The sequence below is a fragment of the Podarcis erhardii genome, assembly GCF_964252035.2.
Source record: "Podarcis erhardii genome assembly, chromosome: 16".
NCBI lineage: Eukaryota > Metazoa > Chordata > Lepidosauria > Squamata > Lacertidae > Podarcis > Podarcis erhardii.
This window is the reverse complement of record NC_138514.1, coordinates 31,662,350-31,684,635: the sequence shown is the minus strand read 5'-3', so window position 1 is coordinate 31,684,635 and position 22,286 is coordinate 31,662,350. Positions and strand designations below refer to the sequence as shown.

Below are 22,286 nucleotides of genomic sequence, written 5' to 3'. Positions count from 1 at the left end.
TCTTTCTCTTACAGACAGATTTGAGTCCATCTTTCCCCCGCTTCCAAGAACACAGAGCAGAGGGATTCCAGCCATGATTTTCTGTCCAAGGAGAAAGAACTAACGGGACCCAACTGCAGGAACACTCTGGGGGACGTGCCGTTGACGCTAGATGTTCCAGTACTGGTTGAGAAGGACTATTTCAGCTTGCATTTTTTTAAAAGAAAGAAAAACATCGCCTATGCCAAAAGTATTTCCTCCACATTAAGAGGATGAATGCAGCACCACTGCCACCACCTTGCGAACTAACAGAGCCAACCCTGAAAAGCTGGCCCCAACAGCAGTCTTGGTTCTGAGTTTTGTTTTGGAGGTAGCCTTCAGACAAAAGCTCTTTTGAACATGACTGACATGTCCTTGCAAGCAACCAAATGCATTACAACAAGGCGGCCCTGAATAAAGTGGGGGGTGGGGGGGTGGAGAACAGGTCACTTATCCAATCAAACTTAAGGCTCTTTGTTCCAACGCTTCTTCCGCAGGCAATGCTCAGAGGAGCTCAGGCCTTCCAATACCAGCCAGAGGCTCCCTGGCTCAAAAGCTTGTGAGTGAACTAGCACTTCTCAAAGTTATGCACTAGGAAAAAAAGGGGGGCACATTGGGAAGAAGCAAAACTAAACAGGAGGGAACTGCCCCACATAAAGGCACCAAAAAGCAGACAGGGAAACAGACGAGCCCTTTACTTTGTCAATATACCACAGGCGCTCAACATAGTTGTCATTTTATTATTAAGATCCAAGGTAGACACGAAAGGCTACTTGTACCAAACACACAATGACACAAGGAGATGGATCTGCGAGAGACGGGCCTTCCTTCACACAAACCAGTAATTTTCAGAGAACCTTCAGACACCAGGTATTCCAGCCTTAAAAGTCTCTGTTGCACATTCTGGTAGCTTCTCCCCGCCCAGCCCCTCAACATGGTTCATTCCTCTCTACATTGTTCAGCAATATGAGATTTTCAGGATGCCTTGAACCCCCCCCTTTATTGATCTTTCTTACCTTAGGTTGAGCTCGTCGAGGAAATGCAACTTTAGGGTCAATCTGTGAGGGAGCAGGAGGGAGGAGAGAAAAGAAAAATGAAAAGCAACATAATTTGCGCAGATTCTTCAGAGAGGCAAAAAACAAACAAAAAAGATACTGTACTGAATGATTAAGCCTTCATTTCTCAGGTACATTGAGTTTTGCAGGGTTACTAACGGGGTGCAGAGGTGTAAGGGGGGTGATCATATGGGGGGGAAGAACACACAGAAAGTGAACCAATAATGTCTTCTGTGAGCTATCAACAATATACAGTACTGTTTATAAAAAAGATTTTGAGCTAAGTAGAGGAAGGAGTTCCCTGTTGCTAATTTGACCATCAAATCCTGGATGCTAGACTCAATTTGCATATTCTGCAGATTGCATGCATTTAAAAATATGAGCAATTGGGAGGGTAATGCAAACCATTCTGACTTTCAATGCACACAATCTTCGTGCCGTTTGTGTTTGTTTTCTTTTGGATTCTTAAAGCCTCTGCAGTTTAAGAAAACTATTTAAAAGAAAGAACAAAAACAGCAACTGCCAGTTTTTTAAAAAATCAGCTGGAATGCCTGAAAGGAAAGCTTTTTCCACCCCAAACTGCATATCCCCAATTTCACTTGTAGCAGGTCACCCTGAAAGGACGTTAACTGTGAAAAAACTTCCTTTAAGAAAAAACCACAACCACAACTAACATACAGTCTTGAACGTCCAAGGCTAACTATATGAAAATCAGTATCTGTTTAAGGCAGATTTGATTTTTTTAAAGCTAATTTAATTCAATAACATGCAATCCCACCCTTCTAAAAAATGAGAATAAAATAATAAATCAGGTAATAAAACTCTGAACCAAACCATAGAATTTTTTAAGGCTATATCCTTAACTGACAATGGACTCCTGTCTTCCAAGGTGCTAAAAGCACAGATTTATAGCTGCCACGTAAATAATAAAAACGGTGACTTGTCAACGGGTATCTCAAAAAAAAGGTAATAAAACAGATTCCTAAAGCTGCGGTCTTAAACTCACTCACTAGGAAGCAAGTTCCACAGTGAATTAACTCCCCCGCTCAAGTAAATTTGTGCAGGGTAATGTTATTGGTCTCGAATCCTCTTTGGTTCTAGACACTGCTCAAAATACAGTATTTCTGAATCACTTGATTTAATTAAAAAATGTCATGTACACCTTTATGAACCTCTGCATAGCAAACTTGGGTGGAGGACAGAACAGGGCAGAGAAGAGATTCCGACTGACACAACTTCTTAATAAACTGCCTATGAAAGAATTAACCTTAGACATTAATAAGCATGTTGCAGATATGGGGTACAGGTCCCATTAACCAAGTTAATAGGATGCACAAAGCACAATCCTATTTCCTACTGAGGTCAACAGGGCTCACATACACATACCCCAAAAGTGGCTACAAGACTGCAGGCCTGAAAATAATTTTCACAACTTACTCCCCAGCTTCGTCAGCTGATTTACTCACTGCAGGCTACTCGTATCACTTTAAAGCCTAAGTTCTGCTTGGAAACCAGGGGCGAGTCTTTAAGAGAAACCTTGGCTCGGAGTCACTTTCAGCAGGTTAAGAATACCTATTCACAGCCTGCATAAAACAGGGATATTTTCAACCTGCTTTCATTCAACTTGTGTCCCTTAGCTGGCATGTGTCATCGCACCACACTCCACTTACGATAAAAACTTTTTAAAAAATAATTAAAAAGCAAGAAATGAAAAACCATATACCTGAGAAATGAGTGACTATACACCACTGTAACAGTTCGTGAAGCATGAAGAGAAAACTCATAAAATCCTTAATCTACAAAGCTAACCCTTTCATAGAGATTAACATTGTCTACATATATATACACATATATATTCAGCACTGGCTAGATACTTTTCTACCAGAGAAATACAACAGGTGCAGATTTCCCATTGAGTGATCTAAAAGTTTGGGGACGGAGGGGGGGGCAGAGAACAGGCCTACCATTATTATACAACTATAATGTTTGGGAGAGTTGATGTAAGTCATCAAGCTCTAAAGCGTAGGTTAAACTCAAAAGGTTGGGTGTCTTTCGTACAGTGACTCTTTTGACTGCTCCAAAATGGGGGAAATGTTAGCCTAAAGCAACCAGGAGATTTAAAGCACGACCCACACGGCAAATCCATACCTGTTGCATATCCCTGTCAACTATTTAAAAGAACAGCCGACAGAAAAAAGGCTACTAAAAATAAAAATTAGTTAGTTAAGATAGATACAATGCTACTTACTGTATCTACAAGTCCTCTAGGAAATGACTAATAATAATAGTACTATTTCTGATATGAATGGCCATTACCTAAACCAAGCTTTTAACGTAACTGTAAACAAGAGCGGCGCCTTCCATGTCAATACCCAACCGAGCTGCTTCCTGTGCTGAACGTTGAAACAGAGTCAAATGCTATGCAGGACAAGATACTATCAGAGGTCTAAGAAGTCAGCAGCTATAAAGCGAAACCCCATCTTAGCTTTCTCTCTTTTTAACTCTGGAGAAACACAGATTTTGGGGCAGGTAACCCCATGCCAATCCGAGTGTGCTTGGGCGACATCGTGGTCAAATAAATGCAGTTTTGGCCTTGCTTACATCACAAACTAAGTGATGTGGGTGCACCGCAACCAACTGCTTAACACGATTCCCCATCCCAACACCACCCTATGAGAAAGTGGCTGGGCTGCCAGGCCTTTTACATACATGTAAAAAGCAATTTCTCCTATCTTTTGCTAGCCTCTTCTCTCCTTCCCCTCCATATTTCCCACTGTGAGTTTTAGACTGTAAGCTCCTTGGGGACAAAGATCTCTCTCTCTCTAGTTCCTCTGTAAAATGCCACATAGTTAATTGCACTGTATAAACGACAACGGTAATTAGTACACTCTCGGGATTAATGGTCAATAGGTGGAAGGATGACCAAAGCAGTGTACTTTCTTTGTACAACCCACATTTACAAAAGGGCTTTTTCCTGCCTGGATTTTTACACCTAAATAAATAAATTTGTATAAACATAAGGAGACAATTTCCCAGGAGCGTAGCCGAATCTCATGAAATGCTACCACCCCACAAAATAAATAAATAAACCCCAAAATTATGAAATGCTTGAGCAAGGCTTACATGCTCAGGCAAGCCCAGCACAATTTGTACATAAAAGTTATTAACAGCTCAAAAATATTTCCACCTGCTTTCATGCAAGCACGTTACTAGAAATTGGAAGGAAAAAACTCCAGTTTGATTCCAAATCTTTTTTTGTTTTGTTTTAAAAGGAATCCATTACAAAACAGATCTTGGTAACATTAGTGCATATGTTGCGTCAAAGAACCACACACATAGACACACACACCTTTTACAAAATGGACTGTGCGCTATTAATGTTGAAGAAAAACATTCACATTAATTAATTTTATAAATGTCATGGGTGTACATCAGACAACTGCATCAGATGTCTCCCTCCTCAAAATTAAAAAAGGGAGGCCCCCACTCCATACAGAGAACTGCTGTAGCAGAGGTGACCTTTCCCAGTGTCCTTTAATTATAATTATAATTTTGCTCAAAGATTACTAATGAAGATAACAGGGCACAAACTTCCCTTTTTTCTGGTACGACAGATGAGTTAGGACTTGTACTGGGAAAGGTGGTGATGGCAGGAAACTCTTACGCTCTTAAATCAAACTAGCATTTAACTCTTCAAGCCGTTTTAAGTCCGGTACAATGGACTTAATAACATCAACAAGAACTAAACAATGACTACGATCCCATTGAAACTTATTAGTTGCAGATCCACAAAACACACCTTGTTAGGTTAAAAAAAAAGGGGGGAGCATAACTTTCAAATATCTGGAAGGGCATTAAGAAGAGGATTTTGAAGTTTTGTGGTAAGAATAATAACAAAACTTTTTTTATAAAAAAAACCAACACTGAGCAAAACTAACATTTTTCTGACATAACAGAAAGCTTATTTTGTTGTTGTACCGGAATGCAGTTCTTTAAGCTGAGTAGCTCAAGATGCAATTAGCAGAAAACAACTAAGCACAACAAACTGGTTTAAAACTGAAGTGGCTAGCAAGTTATTTAACATTTTAGGAGATTTCATAAAGCCAGAAAGAACTTCCAGGCTTAGTAACAGACTGGTGCTTCTTTTAGGGAGTAAAAAAAAACTGAACGAGAAACCTCCGGCAGACTCGACAACAACAAAAAAGGGGCACTGTCTCTTTAAATAAGCCTGTCACAGTCATAATATTGCAGGAAATAAAGGAGACATTAAAACGCCGCACACACACAAACACCAATTCCATCACATCATATAACATACCGTCTTGGAATCTAATTCGTGGTGGGGTTGAGCTAATACTTTATCTACGCTTGCCGGATCAGCAAATGTAACGAAACCAAAGCCTCTGAAATGAGACAAAGAACAAGAGAAGGTGGAGAGGGAAATGGGACACAGCGTGAACTCAGCACTGGAAAAGAAGCGGCAAAAATATAAAAAATAAATATGGACACAGTTTCATCCTCTCTTGCCCTCTTTCAAAAAGCTACCACCCTCTCATTTAAAATATACACTTTGGTTCCGAAGAAGGGAAGGGGAAGACTTTATATACCGTTCTTTTAATCGTTCCTCCTCCTCCCCCTCCCCAAAAAGAGACCTTTCTGCTTTGCTTTATGCAGAAGTGAGAAGAAGTGATGGGATGTGACCTCTTTATTAAAAAGAGGGTAAATAAGCCAAATTTTTTAAAACAATTTTTTGAAAAAACCAAACACCTAACAGCAGAAGCAAGTTTCTCCAAGAGATAAAGTGGGATATAATTTAACAAGTTCCCACCAGCAAAAATTAAGCAGTGTCCATCAGCATTTACAAACAAGACTCAGAACTGTAAGTCAGAAGTAGGAGTAGTCCAGAAGTTTTTTTTTAAAAAAAAGATATATAAACTTCCAAGGAATCATATATACTTTGTGTGTGTATATATATATCCTTAAATATATTGACACTTGCTTCATAGACAGAATATTCAGGCTTCCATAAAATACACATAGAGACAGAGAGAGAAAGAGAGGAGTATCCATAGGAAGAAAACTTTGATTTGAAAGATGACTTACCTGGAGCGCTTCGTAGTCGGGTCTCGCATGACCATACATTCTCTAATGTCTCCAAATTTACTAAAATAATCTCTAAGGTTGTCTGTGGGATGGGAGAAAGAGAGAGTGAGAGAGAGGAGGAGATGGGGGAAGGGAAAAAAAACACAGAAGCAAACGTAAACATAAAAATAATAATACATTATTTAAAACCAGCCACTGGGGAGGGGAGAGAATGACCTATTATTTTCTTTCACAGAAGATGGGAAAGGATTCTTTGGTGGCACAAGGAAGCTTCTTTTGCTCTGCCCCCCCCCCTTGCCCCCCAGCCTGCCATCCCTTAAAAGTGCGCACACGCAAATTTAAGGTCGAATAGAGGACTCGAGAAACGGATCTGTTATTTGGAGCAAATAAAATATCGCATCTCCTTAACCTTGTGGAAGGGGAAAACAAAAACAAAAAACGTGTGTCTGTCTGTGACTGTGTGAGAGTGTTGGAAAGGAGGGGGGGTTCTGGAGGGGAAGGAGGGGGGCAAGAACCCGATGCAACTGACCTGGGATAACAACAAAGACCTATCAAAGGAGACAGGGCTGGAGGGATGGGGGGGAGTGGGAGATGGGGGCGCCCCCCACCTCTCCCCACACGGCACACGCACCCTCACCCCCGTCTTACCTGGTGATGTTTGCCAACTCAGGCCGCCAATAAACATTTTACTGGAAGAAGAAAACATAACAGAGTTAAGCACAGATGTCAGATCGGCCATTTTGACGTGTAACTTACAAAAGCGAAAAGGAAGGCAGAGGTGGAAAGGGGGGTGGGTGGCTGGGGGGAGCGCCGAGGGAAGCGGGAGCCTGGTCTGGCCAAGGGGGGTGGGGGGAAGAGAGAAGAAGAAAAGGAGGTGGAGAAGCAAAAGAAGGGGTGAAGCCGGGAACGAGCGGGGAAGAGGAGGGGGGGCAGATCAGTGCAACCCACCCAAGGTGAGTAACTCAGAAAGAGGGGGGAAAGCGAGCCAGAAAGAGCCGGCACCGGATCAGCCATTGGGGGCTTCTCACGCGCGCGCTCTCAACCCCCCACCCACCCCATTAACCCAGTTTTGTTAAAAAGGTGGTGGGGGAGGGCAGGAGAGCATTCTAAAGTGGCAATGCAAGAGGAGGAGGAGGAGGACACACGCGGAGGGGAGGGGGCGCGCGGACGATCCAACTCACCCAGGGTCGTGCTGAGAGTCATTGGGGCTCCCAGATATCGCTTGGCTCCCTTCCGCCTCCATGGCTGCAAACGAGAAGAAGGCTCAACCCCGTGGAGAGAGAGAAAGAGAAAGAGAGAGGGGGAAAGAGAGAAAATAGCCCCCACCCTGTAGAAACCCCCCACCCTCCCCCCTGGCTCTTTCTTTCTCCACCCCCCCTTTTTTGCCCCCTTCCTCTGATCACTTCTCTTCCTTTTATCTTTCTTTTCCCTCTTTCTCCCTCTCTCTCTCTCTCTCCCTCTCTCTTTTCTCCCCCCCCCCTTCTCCCCCCTTCTCTCCTCTTTTTCTTTTCTTTTCCTGCTACCGGCGAATATTACTGGCTGGAGGGGAGGAGAGGGAGAGAGAGAGAGAGAAGCCGGGGAACCAGCCAGATCCTTTCACACGTGGGATCAGCTTAGCTTAGCTCAGCTCAAGCTCCTTGCTTTCTCTCCCTCCTCCCCCCTCGCCTCTCTCTCTCCCTTCCGCGCACGGCCATCCTCCCCTTCCAGAGCCAGCCAGCCAGCCAGCCAGCCTTGCTCCCTCCCATCCACCCCTCCTCCCCCTCCGCCTCCTCCCCCTCCCGGGGACGCACGTGGGGCGGAGTTCTCAGAACGTACAGTAACCGATTCGGGAGACGTCACGAGCCCCGCCGAGGCCCCGCCCCCTTCCCCGTCTCCCGCTTCTCTTCGCCCCGAAACCCGCCCACCGCTGGCGCTCCAAGCGCAAGGAGCCGGGCGGACGCAGGCAGCCGGATTCCGCCCGGCAGCCTGGCTTGACCGTGACCTGGATCCTTTGGGGCTGATCTGACATGCGCCGCCTGCGCCTGGCAAAACAGCGCTCTCGCTCTCTCTCACGGAATGGCGAGCCGGACAGCCCCCTCCACAGGTTTCTCCCTTGGTGGGAGCAGGTTAGCCGTGCTAAGGGAAAAAACGCGGGTGCTGTCAGGGCAGGACTTGGGGCATCGGCCCAGGGCCCCTTGTCAGCAGAAATGAGCAGGAGGGCTTCTCCCGCACAACACACACGTAATTATTGTTGTTGTTGTTGTTGTTCTGTTCTGAAGTGCCCTGGGATCTTCAGATGAAAGGCAGTATGCAAATTATTATTATTATTAATATATTGGTTGCTTCTTTACCAACATAACTCAATATACAGTGGTACCTCGGATTAAGTACTTAATTCGTTCCAGAGGTCCGTTCTTAACCTGAAACTGTTCTTAACCTGAAGCACCACTTTAGCTAATGGGGCCTCCTGCTGCCGCCGCGCCACCGGAGCACGATTTCTGTTCTTATCCTGAAGCAAAGTTCTTAACCTGAAGCACTATTTCTGGGTTAGCGGAGTCTGTAACCTAAAGCATATGTAACCTGGAGCGTATGTAACCCAAGGTACCACTGTATAAACAAACAAACCCATTCATTGAAACAGCCATAGAGGGGGAAAGCCTGAAAGACAGTCCTGTTTTTAAAAAAAGTCCCACCCAGTTAAGGAAGCCACAGACGATTAAGGGCCTGGCAGAAATGAAATGTTTTTGCCTGGCTGCTAAAGTTATGTAATGATGGTGCCAGGAGAGCCTCGCAAGGGAGAGCACAGGCGGAGAGCGACCCCTGAAAAGGCCCGTTTTCACGTTGCCAAATGCACCCTCCGCGGACCTCCCAAATGGCGGGCAAACGAAAAAAGGCCCACAGGCACCACAGGCATGCCTAGGGTCCCTTGCACCATTGGCAAGGAGCTGTATTGGCACACACACATACATAAAATCACTTTACCGCAATAGCCACATTAGAAATTACTGCAATTTACGTGACCCAAGTACTTGAAGCGTCCTGAGTAAGGGTAAGGTGAGGAGGAAGGGCAAGAAAATTTGCAACGCCTTTGTGCCACGGTGCAAGATGGAGGGGAAGCTTCCCCTACGTTTGATCTCGCCACAATAGTGGCATCGTGTTGCCACACACATGTGCAGCATGTACTCCACACTCTTACAGGTTATTTTTGCATCCCCCCCCCCGGCTTGAGTCCCCAGTGGGGGCTGGCTACACCGTTGACGAGCATACAAAAGCTTCCTTATATACTGGATCAGATCCCTAGTCCACCTAGCTCAGTGTCATCCACACACTGGCAGGCAGCAGCGCTCCAGGGTTTCAGACGTCTCTCCCAGCTCCACCTGGAGATCCTATTGCGGTTTGAACCCAGGACCTGCATGCAAAGCAGCTGCTCCACCCCTGAGCTGCAGCCCTTCCTTATTGCAAAGGATCATCCTGAGATTCCAGAACAAGATGTAGAGCCCAATCCTATGCATGTTTGCTCAGAGGCTATGCCAGGGGTAAGTTGGATGTGGTCAAAAATGAGATGGCAAGAATAAATATTGACATCCTGGGCATCAGTGAACTAAAATGGACGGGAATGGGCGAATTCAGTTCGGATGACCATCATATCTACTACTGTGGGCAAGAAACCCGTAAAAGAACTGGAGTGGCCCTCATAGTCAACAAAAGAGTGGCGAAAGCTGTACTGGGATGCAATCCCAAAAATGATAGAATGATCTCGATACGAATCCAAGGCAGACCTTTTAACATCACAGTAATCCAAGTGTATGCACCAACTACTGGTGCTGAAGAAACTGAAATTGACAAATTCTATGAAGACTTACAAGACCTTATAGAAGTGACACCAAAGAAGGATGTTCTTCTCATTATAGGGGATTGGAATGCTAAAGTAGGGAATCAAGAGATAAAAGGAACAACTGGCAAGTTTGGCCTTGGAGATCAAAACGAAGCAGGGCAAAGGCTAATAGAGTTCTGTCAAGAGAACAAGCTGGTCATCACAAACACGCTTTTCCAACAACACAAGAGACGACTCTACACGTGGACATCACCAGATGGGCAGCATCGTAATCAGATTGATTATATTCTCTGCAGCCAAAGATGGAGAAGCTCTATACAGTCAGCAAAAACAAGACCTGGAGCTGACTGTGGCTTAGATCATCAGCTTCTTATAGCAAAATTCCAGCTTAAACTGAAGAAAGTAGGAAAAACTACTGGGCCGGTAAGATACAATCTGAATCAAATCCCTTATGAGTACACAGTGGAAGTGAGGAACAGGTTTAAGGATTTAGATTTGCTGGACAGAGTGCCTGAAGAACTATGGGTGGAGGCTCGCAACATTATACAGGAGGCAGCAACGAAAACCATCCCAATGAAAAGGAAATGCAAGAAAGCAAAGTGGCTGTCCAACGAGGCCTTACAAATAGCAGGGGAGAGAAGGCAAGCAAAATGCGAGGGAGATAGTGAAAGATACAGGAAATTGAATGCAGATTTCCAAAAAATAGCAAGGAGAGACAAGAAGGCCTTCTTAAACGAGCAATGCAAAGAAATAGAGGAAAACAACAGAATGGGAAGAACGAGAGATCTGTTCAAGAAAATTGGAGATATGAAAGGAACATTTCGTACAAAGATTACCATAATAAAGGACAAAAGTAGTAAGGACCTAACAGAAGCAGAAGACATCAAGAAGAGGTGGCAAGAATACACAGAGGAATTATACCAGAAAGATATGGATGGCTCGTACACCCCAGGTAGTGTGGTTGCTGACCTTGAGCCAGACATCCTGGAGAGTGAAGTCAAATGGGCCTTAGAAAGCACTGCAAATAACAAGGTCAGTGGAAGTGATGATATTCCAGCTGAACTATTTAAAATTTTAAAAGATGATGCTGTTAAGGTGCTACACTCAATATGCCAGCAAATTTGAAAAACTCAGCAGTGGCCAGAGGATTGGAGAAGATCAGTCTACATCCCAATCCCAAAGAAGGGCAGTGCCAAAGAATGCTCCAACTACCGCACAATTGCACTCATTTCACATGCTAGCAAGGTTATGCTTAAAATTCTACAAGGCAGGCTTAAGCAGTATGTGGACCGAGAACTCCCAGAAGTGCAAGCTGGATTTCGAAGGGGCAGAGGAACCAGAGACCAAATTGCAAACATGCGCTGGATTATGGAGAAAGCTAGAGAGTTCCAGAAAGACATCTACTTCTGCTTCATTGACTATGCAAAAGCCTTTGACTGTGTCGACCACAGCAAACTATGGCAAGTTCTTAAAGAAATGGGAGTGCCTGATCACCTCATCTGTCTCCTGAGAAATCTCTATGTGGGACAAGAACTGGATATGGAACAACTGATTGGTTCAAAATTGGGAAAGGAGTACAGCAAGGCTGCATATTGTCTTATTTAACTTATATGCAGAATTCATCATGCGAAAGGCTGGGCTGGATGAATCCCAAACCGGAATTAAGATTGCCGGAAGAAATATCAACAACCTCAGATATGCAGATGACACAACCTTGATGGCAGAAAGTGAGGAGGAATTAAAGAACCTTTTAATGAGGGTGAAAGAGGAGAGCGCAAAATATGGTCTGAAGCTCAACATCAAAAAAACGAAGATCATGGCCACTGTGCCCATCACCTCCTGGCAAATAGAAGGGGAAGAAATGGAGGCAGTGAGAGATTTTACTTTCTTGGGCTCCATGATCACTGCAGATGGTGACAGCAGTCACGAAATTAAAAGACGCCTGCTCCTTGGGAGAAAGGCGATGGCAAACCCAGACAGCGTCTTAAAAAGCAGAGACATCACCTTGCCAACAAAGGTCCGTATAGTTAAAGCCATGGTTTTCCCAGTAGTGATGTATGGAAGTGAGAGCTGGACCATAAAGAAGGCTGATCGCCGAAGAATGGATGCTTTTGAATTATGGTGCTGGAGGAGACTCTTGAGAGTCCCATGGACTGCAAGAAGATCAAACGCATCCATTCTTAAGGAAATCAGCCCTGAGTGCTCACTGGAAGGACAGATCGTGAAGCTGAGGCTCCAATACTTTCGCCACCTCATGAGAAGAGAAGACTCCCTGGAAAAGACCCTGATGTTGGGAAAGATGGAGGGCACAAGGAGAAGGGGACGACAGAGGACGATATGGTTGGACAGTGTTCTCGAAGCTACAAACATGAGTCTGACCAAACTGCGGGAGGCAGTGGAAGACAGGAGTGCCTGGCGTGCTCTGGTCCATGGGGTCACAAAGAGTCGGACACGACTAAACGACTAAACAACAACAATGCCAGGCATAGTTAAATAAATTGGAATAATTAAGCTCTCCCCCATTGGGGACTGAAGTTTAGACCTTCTGCATGCAAAGCAGATGTTCTACCTTACTCTTAAAACATAGGAAGCAGCCTTAAACCAAGTCAGAACGTTGGTCCCTATTGCTCAGCATTATCTTAACTTCTCGCCAGGAGCTCATCAGAATTTTGGACAAGGAGCTTTCTTAGCCCTACCAGAAGATGCCAGGGACTGAACTTGGGACCTTCTGCATGCAGAGCAGATCCCACTGAGCCCAGGTTTCCCCTGTGCTGAATTTTAGATTGTTGTGGGGTGGGTGGGTCCTGCCCTTTTGTACATTGATAATGTTGCATTTATTTTGCCTACTTGTAAACAAGTGCATTTAGTGGGAGATCTGCGATGATGTCTACTGATGTTTTCATTTGTATTCTAATGCAGCTTGGGGTGGGGGGTGGTACTCAAAATTTGGTTGGAGCAGCAATCTGCTTCTTTTAAAGAGGGAATATGGGACAAACTGATTATTATAGGATAGCACCAGTGGCTCTAGCCTTCCTTACAAAGTGCCCATGGGAAGGTTTGCTTTTGAAGGGGAGAAGGAACACGGGGAAAGGCAGAACGTGCTTAACCCTTCAGCTGAATTTCACTTTTCGCTGGTACTGTGTGTGTTTGGGGACTGTGTTTCTCTTATAAACATGCACCTTGACAGAAGCAGCCGAGGGAAGAGTTTTGGGAAGGGGAAACTGATTGCAGGGACAGGGCTAAGAACCCCTTCCATCTCCTCTCTTCTGCAAAGCAAGTCATAACCTCCCCAAGGCTATTTTAGTAGGGAAGAAAGTGGGGGCCTTTGGGGATTTGTTGTTGAACGTGACTGCACGGTAACATATTGTTTGCTCCTTGGCAACAAATGGGAGCTGGTAGCTCAAAACGGGAGGAACAGTAGGGCTATAAGAAAATAAAAATACCTGCATGAAATCTGTGCTTTGGCTTACATGACTGGCAGCAACCCATTCTGGAAAAGACATTCAGAAGACACACTGAATAAAGGCCTTGGGGAGGGGGTCTCCATCCCGTTCATCGTTTTCCACCTCTCCTTATTCATATCTTCTTCCCTTGTGCCCCTGGAACAGACAGAAAGTAATCCCACAAATTGCACTATGCCGATCAACTTCTCTCCGGTTCCTGGTTTAAATATAATCACATTGGCTGGAGTGGTAGGTAGCGGATCACAACCGTAAAAAATGTCCCCCAAAAGGCCTGATCCCATATGCCACTCGGTGGGAATCCTCACTTTATTCTCCGCGGGGGCAATTTTGCTTGCAGGTGATTCTGCAAATGAAGGAAACTTGAAAGAGACTGTGCTTTTAATCAGAATTCTTATTTTTGACTTTTTAAAAAAACCTAATTGTATTTCCCCACCTTCCTCAAAAATAATAAGAACACTGCTACTACTTGGTAGGATAGGGACAATTCCCTTCAAATGAGCAAAGGCAGGAAAAGGAGGAGCTGTTTATAATGTCTTACAATGTGGTGCCATTTCAAGGTCAAGAGAGGATTTTTAAAAATGTGTCACAATCCTCCCAGTTTATGGAAGACTCCCATGCAAAGGTTTTGGACACCTCCAGCCTTCATAAATATGGGGATGATGATGATGATGATGATGATGATGATGATGATGATGATGATGATTCTAGAGCATCTCACATCCATCTTTGGATTTACGCCTCTTCAACTTCTCTCCAGTATTCTCTATTTGCTTCCTGCACCCACATGGTGTCATTATATTTCTTTATATCTCACATTTCCCCCAGACTCAAGGCTGCTTACCAGAATCAAAACAACATGGACAAAATATGAAAAGCTGAAAGCATATTTTTTTAAAAATTAAACAATGTTTACAAGTAATTAAACTATAATACAATTAAAACAATATAAAAACAAATATATTGGAATACTAGTAAAAACAGCACAGAACTATTAAAAACAGCCAGTTCTCAAAAGCCTGTTGGAATAAAGTGGTCCTCCACCTACCAGAGGAAGGACAGCAAGGGATATCTAGTGCTGTTGTTATTGCTATTAAAATAATAATAATTAATAATAATTTATTATTTATACCCCAGCCACTCTGGGCGGCTTTCAACAGAGTATTAAAATACAATAGTCAATTAAACATTAAAAGCTTCCCTAAACAGGGCTGCCTTCAGATGTCTTCTAAAAGTCTGGTAGTTGTTTTTCTCTTTTACATCTGGTGGGAGGGCGTTCCACAGGGTGGGTGCCACTACCAAGAAGGCCCTCTGCCTGGTTCGCTGTAACTTGGCTTCTCGCAGTGAGGGAACCACAGAAGGCCCTTGGCACTGGACCTCAGTGTCCAGGCAGAATTATGGGGGTGGAGACGCTCCTTCGGGTATACTGGACCGAGGCTGTTTAGGGCTTTAAAGGTGAGCACCAACACTTTGAATTGTGCTTGGAAACATACTGGGAGCCAGTGTAGGTCTTTCAAGACCGGTGTTATTTGGTCTCAGCGGCCGCTCCCAGTCACCAGTCTAGCTGCCACATTCTGGATTAGTTGTAGTTTCCGGGTCACCTTCAAAGGTAGCCCCACATAGAGCGCATTGCAGTAGTCCAAGCAGGAGATAACTAGAGCATGCACCACTCTGGCGAGACAGTCCGCAGGCAGGTAGGGTTTCAGCCTTCGTACCAGATAGAGCTGATAAACAGCTGCCCTGGACACAGAATTGACCTGTGCCTCCATGGACAGCTGTGAGTCCAGAATGACTCCCAGGCTGGGCACCTGGTCCTTCAGGGGCACAGTTACCGCATTCAGGACCAGGGAGTCCTCCACACCTGCCCACCTCCTGTCCCTCAAAATCAGTCTTGTCAGGATTCAACCTCAGTCTATTAGCCACCATCCATCCTCCAACCGCCTCCAGACACTCACCGCCTCCAGACACTCACACAGGATCTTCACCACCTTCACTGGTTCTGATTTAAAAGAGGTAGAGCTGGGTATCATCTGCATACTGATGAACACCCAGCCCAAACCCCCGATGATCTCTCCCAGCGGCTGCATGTAGATGTTGAAAAGCATGGGGGAGAGGACAGAACCCTGAGGCACCCCACAAGTGAGAGCCCAGGGGTCTGAACACTCATTCCCCCACCACCACTTTCTGAACACAGCCCAGGATGAAGGAGCAGAACCACTGTATAACAGTGCCCCCAACTCCCAGCCCCTCTAGACGGTCCAGAAGGATGTTATGGTCGATGGTGTCAAAAGCCACTGAGAGATCCCGCAGAACTGGGAAACAGCTCTCACCTTTGTCCCTAGCCTGCCAGAGATCATCGACCAGTGCAACCAAAGCAGTTTCAGTCCCATGATGAGGCCTGAATCCTGACTGGAAGGGATCCAAATGGTCCGCTTCTTCCAGGCCTCACCTTGCCCAAGATTTGAGACTGGGCAATAGTTGGCCATATTGGCCACATCTAAAGATGTTTTTTTTAAGAAGCGGTTTGATAACCGCCTCTTTCAGTGGGCATGGGAAGGCTCCCTCACAGAGGGAAGCATTCACCACCCCATAGAGCCCATCGCCCAGCCCTTTCCGGCTAGATTTTATAAGCCTGGATGGGCAAGGATCAAGGAGACAGGTGGTTGGTTTCACTCGTCCAAGCAGCCTGTCCACATCCTCGGAGGTAACAGATTGGAATTGATCCCACACAACTTGACTAGACAGGACTCTAGCACTCTCCCGCCCCAGCCCTGCTCCCACGGTGAAGTCTACCTCTTCCTGAATCTGAGTGACTTTCTCTGCAAAAAAATTTTTGCAAAATCATTGCAGGAAATCATGTGGCCCGTAATGGGCCCCGATGTAGCAGGTGGTTCCGCTAAATTGCGAACCACCTGAAAGAGTCTCCTGCTGCTGTTTTCTGCAGATGCAATAGAGGCGGTGAAGAAATGCAATGCAAGAACTTTTTCTCCAAGGTTGGGCTCAAACCCATGAGCCTGAGATTAAGAGCCTCATGCCCTACCAACTGAGCTATCCTGCAATGGACACTTAGTGACTTTAAAAGAGGATTAGACAAATTCATGGAGAATAAGGCTATCAATGATTACTAACGTTGCTAGATATGTTCTACCTCCAGTGTGGGGGACAGTATGCTTCTGAGTACCAGCTTGCTGGAAACCGCAGGAGGGGAAAGCACAATAGCGTTCAGATTCTGCTTCCCCATAGGCATCTGGCTGGCTAGGATGACAGGATGCTGGACTGGATAGGAATACCTGCCTGCCCTCAGCATGACCGGTAGCAGATGCGCCTGTTGGATAGTGCCCACAATGCCTAGGCTGCCATCCCCTCCCAGCGCTTAAGAAAGTTGTTGAACTTTAAAAAATAAAATTAAAAAATTCGGTGTTTTTTAAAAAGGTATATGGAAGGACAGGTTTATATAGTCCCTCCTGCAAACTCACTCTCCCCCTCTTCACTTCCTTGCCATAAAAGCAATCTTTTTAAAGTTGACTTTAGGAGTGAAATTAACTAGGCCACGGTAATCTGGTCCAGTCAATCAACTTTCCAACAAAGACTCCTGAAAGCAGTTTACAATCAAAATGAATAGCACACAGTAATTTGTCCTTGACTCATAATTCTTTTTCTTGAGAGCACTGCATACGTACGATGTGGGAGGGTGGGGGTTAGCCTTGGTGCTCAGCCCGAAACCATGGTTAAACCCTAAGCTAGCCATGGCATCCAAAGGTGGTCATGGCATGGCAAGATACCCTTTCTCAACTATGAATCATATGCAAAACTGACTAAGGAGGAAGGTGAATATATATGTTTAAGATTGGGCCACAAATCAATGAGCATCAAACAGAAGATCTTTCCGGTGTTTAATGAATAGGGTGGAGATACGGAGGGGGGGATTAAAAGTGTTTTCACACCATGCTTAAAAATTATTATGACTATTATTTAAACTGTATAGCCTGCCTTTCTTTAGAAAACAAAAATTCAGTGGGGCTAACAGTTGGTAATTAAAACAGACACAAAAGCATTACAAATAACATGAAAAGGAACAATTAATGGGCAGTCAGAAAGCCAGAGAAAAACTACATTAGGAAAGGCAATCAGCCATCTCTAAAAGCCCAGTCTAAAAGCACACATATTCTAAAAAGAAAAAGGAAATACGCTTCTTGTTCAAAACTATTGTTGGTACCTATGCAGAAATTTAATGGGTAGATGATTTGAGAAATAGAATAAAACTAATATGGTTCGACCTTCAAACCCTCTGTGCTTGTATTTCACATAATCATAGAATCATAGGTTTGGAAGGGATACCAAGAGGCATCTAGTCCAACCTGCTGCAATGCAGGAAACGGAATCACAGCTAAAGAAGGCCTGACAGATGGTCATCCGAACTCTGTTTAAAAGCCCCCAATGAAGAAGAACCCTTGCAAGACAGTCTGTTCCACTGTTGAACAGCTCTTACCATCAGAAAGTTCATCCTAATCTTTGGTTGGACTCTCCTTTCTTGTAACTTGAATGCATTGGTTTGGGTACTACCTGCCAGAGCAGCAGAAAACAAGCTTGCTCCATCTTCTTGATCATCTTGGCCGTCCTCATCTGCAGGAATTCCAGTTTGGCTATACAGTATACTTCTTAAACTGTAAAGCCCAGAACTGGACACAGTACTCCAGGTGGGGTCTGACTAAGGCAGAATAGGAGTGGTACTACTATTTCCCTTTATTATTATGTTGTTGTTGTTGTTGTTGTTTAGTCGTTTAGTCGTGTCCGACTCTTCGTGACCCCATGGACCAGAGCACGCCAGGCACCTCTGTCCTCCACTGCCTCCCGCAGTTTGGTCAAACTCATGCTGGTAACCTCGAAAACACTGTCCAACCATCCTCTGTCGCCCCCTTCTCCTTGTGCCCTCCATCTTTCCCAGCATCAATGTCTTCTCCAGGGAGTCTTCTCTTCTCATGAGGTGGCCAAAGTACTAGAGCCTCAGCTTCACGATCTGTCCTTCCAGTGAGCACTCAGGGCTGATTTCCTTAAGAATGGATGCGTTTGATCTTCTTGCAGTCCATGGGACTCTCAAGAGTTTCCTCCAGCACCATAATTCAAAACATCAATTCTTCCCCCCCCCCAAAAAATAAGAACAACACAATGCAGGGTAATGCTATAGGTTATACCCAACATTAGTCATGCTCAGATTAGACCCAGTGAAATTAATGGACCAATGTTACTCATGCCCATTAATTTCAGTGGGTCTATTCAGTGTTGACACCGCAGAAGAGAAGATATGTAATTATCCAACTGAAGCATCAATATTTCAGGTCACGGTGGTGACTGTGATCAAGCATCATTTTTAATTTGAACTGTAATGTTTGATCTGTCTTTCATGCATGCCTTCTTGAGCTCCTTGGGGGGAAAGGTGGGATATAAATATAATAAATAACTAGATTCTTTTGCTGGAGGGCAAACATCTATGAACATAAAAACCAGCCTTACAGAGTCACAGCAGTGGCCAATCTAAAGATCATAAGATGAGCCTTGGTGGATCATGCCAAAAGCCCATCTCGAGCATCCTTTCTTCACAGTGGCCAACCAGATGACTTTGGGAAGCCTGCAAAGAGAACCTAGATCCAATAGCCCCACTTGTGAATCTGATCAAGTGGTATTCAGAGACATATAGCCTCCAAAAGTGCAGGTAGGACATAGCCACTGAGGCAGGCAGCCATTGATTGCCTTATCTCCATGAATTTGTCTACTCCTTTTTCAAAGTCATCCAAGTTGGCCACCAATTGCTACATCCTGCGGGAACGAATTCTTTGGTTTAACCAGGCACTACATGAATAATTACTTGCTTTTGTCTGTCCTGAATATTCCACATCCGGCTTCATATTGGTTGTAGGCAACCTAGTGCCTTTCAGATGTTTGTGCTCAATTGGCTGTGGCCAATGGAAGTTGGGACCCACAACAACTGGAGGGTACCACATTGGCTATAAGAACATCGAGAGGTTGGGCTTAGCCATCTCTTTTAAGAGACCCAGTCGGCTTCCCCAGAAACAGGCATTTATAGAGTCCTTCATTATCCTTTGACGTCTTTTGTCTCCTTTTCCCCTTATCCTGGAAGAGATTTGACTGCTTGTGTTGTTAACATTCCCATATTATTATAAGATCTCATCTTATAATAATGTTTTGAACATTCAATGCTCTTTTTTCTTTCTTTTCTTTTCCCATTTAAATCAGACTATATTCCAAAGCAGACTTTTAAGCCTTGCCGAGACCTCTGCCCTGCCAACAAGCGCTAACTGAAAAGGCACCACCAGTGTTATTTCCAGCCAAAACAACGTCCAATCAATCGCAAAGACTGACTGCCGCTCAGGCCTGTGCAGAACACTAGTTCAACTGCACACACTGAACCCCAGTGGGGTAATCAGGGTTTTTTAAACAGATTTGCCAACTGCACGAACACCCTGTCAGACACAGAAAAAGAAAAAGGCGAATGAACACAAAAGCGTGCTTTGCTCCTTGTTTACAGCCTGCATCAGGGGTACTCCACAGGAGCCTTACCTACTACCCAGCAACATTTCATATTTTAATCTGCCTTAGTTCAATAGCGAACAGGTACAAAAATATTTACAAGGATGCAACAAGGCATTAAACTGCCTAAAGATGAAGGTGTGGAAGACAAAACTCCAGCTAAAAGAAGAAGATCCTTTAATATGGTTTGGACAGTTTGTTTTAAGTATGGAAATTGAATGCATTCCAACCTTTCTATAATTTGCGTGCATGCTGTTCCTGACATGGCCTGTCATTCAAGTGCTTAATAAACACATACTTCTAACATGTCTAATTTCCCCATTATTCAAAATGAATATTATCAGCTTTCCAACTGCACAAATCCACACGCACCCCGACTCTACATTTTGTGTCCAACTGCACACTAAAAAAAATAATAATAAAAAAAACCTTGGGGGTGATGATTCACTGCGCATCAGTTTGGGCACATGCGCAGCCTCCCGTCGCTCCGACCTTTTTCTCAGGCACGCTCTCCTTTTGCCCACTCGCCTCTGCCACGTTTGTTTCTCTCCAGTGGGAAGCTTTATGGGATTCTATACATATTTATCGTATTAGAATGATTACATAAGGAAGCAAACAAGAAATGGAAGAGCTGTTGAATATGAATGCAAAGTACCCACCCTGTGGCACATCCTGTCGCTTGAGGCACTGTGGCCTACATTTTGCAGAAATATTCATTCATACCAAGTATGAGCCAAGTAAACACTTCAACGTCTTTGGAAGGAGCCTCCTGCAGGAGAGAGAGGCACGACATGAAAAAAAAGCCAATAACTAAACGTTTTCATTTGGGGGAAGATACCCATCCATTGCTTTATTTGGTTTGATCTTAAATATCTCAAAATAAAGGCACTGTTTTGAATATATGCATACATGCACACAATTTCACAGTTAATAGTCTCCTAGGAACCCTAGGAATCAAGGCAGGGCCAGATGCAGTCTTAGTAAAGCAATATGTGCCACCTCCAGCTCATTCTGCTACGTAGGGCCATGGACCTCAGCCCCCAAGTGATGCCTTGACTGCACCCCGGATGGACCTTTAGGATGAGTACAAACAACTTTTTATTCTAGAATCAATGGAGACCAACTACTACTTTTTCCTATTTACTACACACACACATTAGATCTCTTGCATTTTTCTTCTTCTTTTTTCTTTTGCCCCTTAAAAGTACTTCTTAAGAAACAGCTTTCGTTCTGCAGAAGACAGAATCGGGATTCAAGATGACCTTGATGGATTGGAGAACAGTCCCAAGCTAACATAATTAATTTCAATAGGGACGGATGTAGGATTCTGCACATAGGCAGGAAGAACCAGATGCACAAATATAAGATGCAGGACACCTGGCTTACTAGTAGTACTTGTGAAAAGGATCTAGAGGTCTTAGCAGACCACAAGCTTACCATGAGTCAACTGTGTGATGCAGCAGCATAAAAAGCTGGTGCTATTCTAGGCTGCATCAACAGAAGTCTAGTGTCCAGATCAAGGGAAATAACAGTACCACTCTATTCTGCCTTAGTCAGACCAACTTGGAATACTGTGTCTAATTCTGGGCACCACAATTTAAGAAGGACGTTGACAACCTGGAACATGTGCATAGGAGGGCAACCAAGATGATCAAGGGTCAGGAAGCCAAGCCAGATGAGGAACAGTTGAGGGAGTTGGGTATGTTTAGCCTGGAAAACAGGAGACTGAGAGGAGATGGGGTAGCTATCTTCAAGTATCTGAAGGGGTGTCACATGGAAGACGGAGCAAACTTGTTTTCTCCTGCTCTGGAAGGTAGGACTCGAGGCAATGGCTTCAAGTTACAAGAAAGAAGATTCTGACTAAACATCAGGAATAACTTTCTGACAGTAAGAGCTGTTGGACAGTGGAATGGTCTCCCTTCCAAGGTTGTGGACTCTCCTTCCTTGGAGGTTTATAAGCAGAGGTTGCATAGCCATCAGTCATGGATGCTTTAGCTGAGATTCCTGCATTGCAGGGGGTTGTAAGGTAATCTAAAGGTCATCTCATCCAACCTGCTCCTCAGAAGTGGAGACTCTCACAGACAGATGTGCAGCCTCTGCCTCAGGGTTGGGGAGCCTTTTTCAGCCAAAGGGCCACATGCCGGCAGTAGGCAGAGCCAGAAGCAGAGATGGGTGGAGCCACAAATGCAAATTTCACCTCTGTACAGTAGGCTAGTTCCTATCAGCACTCTCGTATCATTCATTAAAGGCATTATGGGAGAACATCAGTAAAAACACTAAAGGAAGGGA

At 44.5% G+C, this 22,286-nt stretch overlaps 1 protein-coding gene and 1 long non-coding RNA gene across 36 annotated transcripts in view; one reads left to right on the top strand and one right to left on the bottom strand.

Moving 5' to 3' along the window:
- MSI2 (musashi RNA binding protein 2) overlaps positions 1-20,766 on the bottom strand; it is a 416,302-nt gene extending 395,536 nt beyond the window's left edge. For 33 of the 35 annotated variants that reach the window (XM_081843556.1, XM_081843578.1, XM_081843549.1 and 30 more), the window contains exons 1-5: positions 7,358-7,421; positions 6,825-6,865; positions 6,177-6,258; positions 5,392-5,476; positions 1,035-1,076 (exon numbers count right to left, since the gene is read on the bottom strand). In XM_081843556.1, coding sequence (XP_081699682.1) covers positions 1,035-1,076; positions 5,392-5,476; positions 6,177-6,258; positions 6,825-6,865; positions 7,358-7,419 — 312 coding nt within the window. In that variant the 5' untranslated portion in view covers positions 7,420-7,421. Of the gene's footprint in view, positions 1-1,034; positions 1,077-3,389; positions 3,445-5,391; positions 5,477-6,176; positions 6,259-6,824; positions 6,866-7,357; positions 7,422-13,433; positions 13,590-20,656 lie in introns of those variants that run through there. The other 2 variants (XM_081843548.1, XM_081843572.1) reach the window with 2 other exon arrangements.
- Positions 6,935-20,301, top strand: LOC309331452. The gene is made up of 3 exons (XR_014151853.1): positions 6,935-7,129; positions 12,645-12,775; positions 19,704-20,301. It is a non-coding gene; the product is annotated as an uncharacterized lncRNA (long non-coding RNA).
- Positions 20,767-22,286: the final 1,520 nt, after the last annotated feature.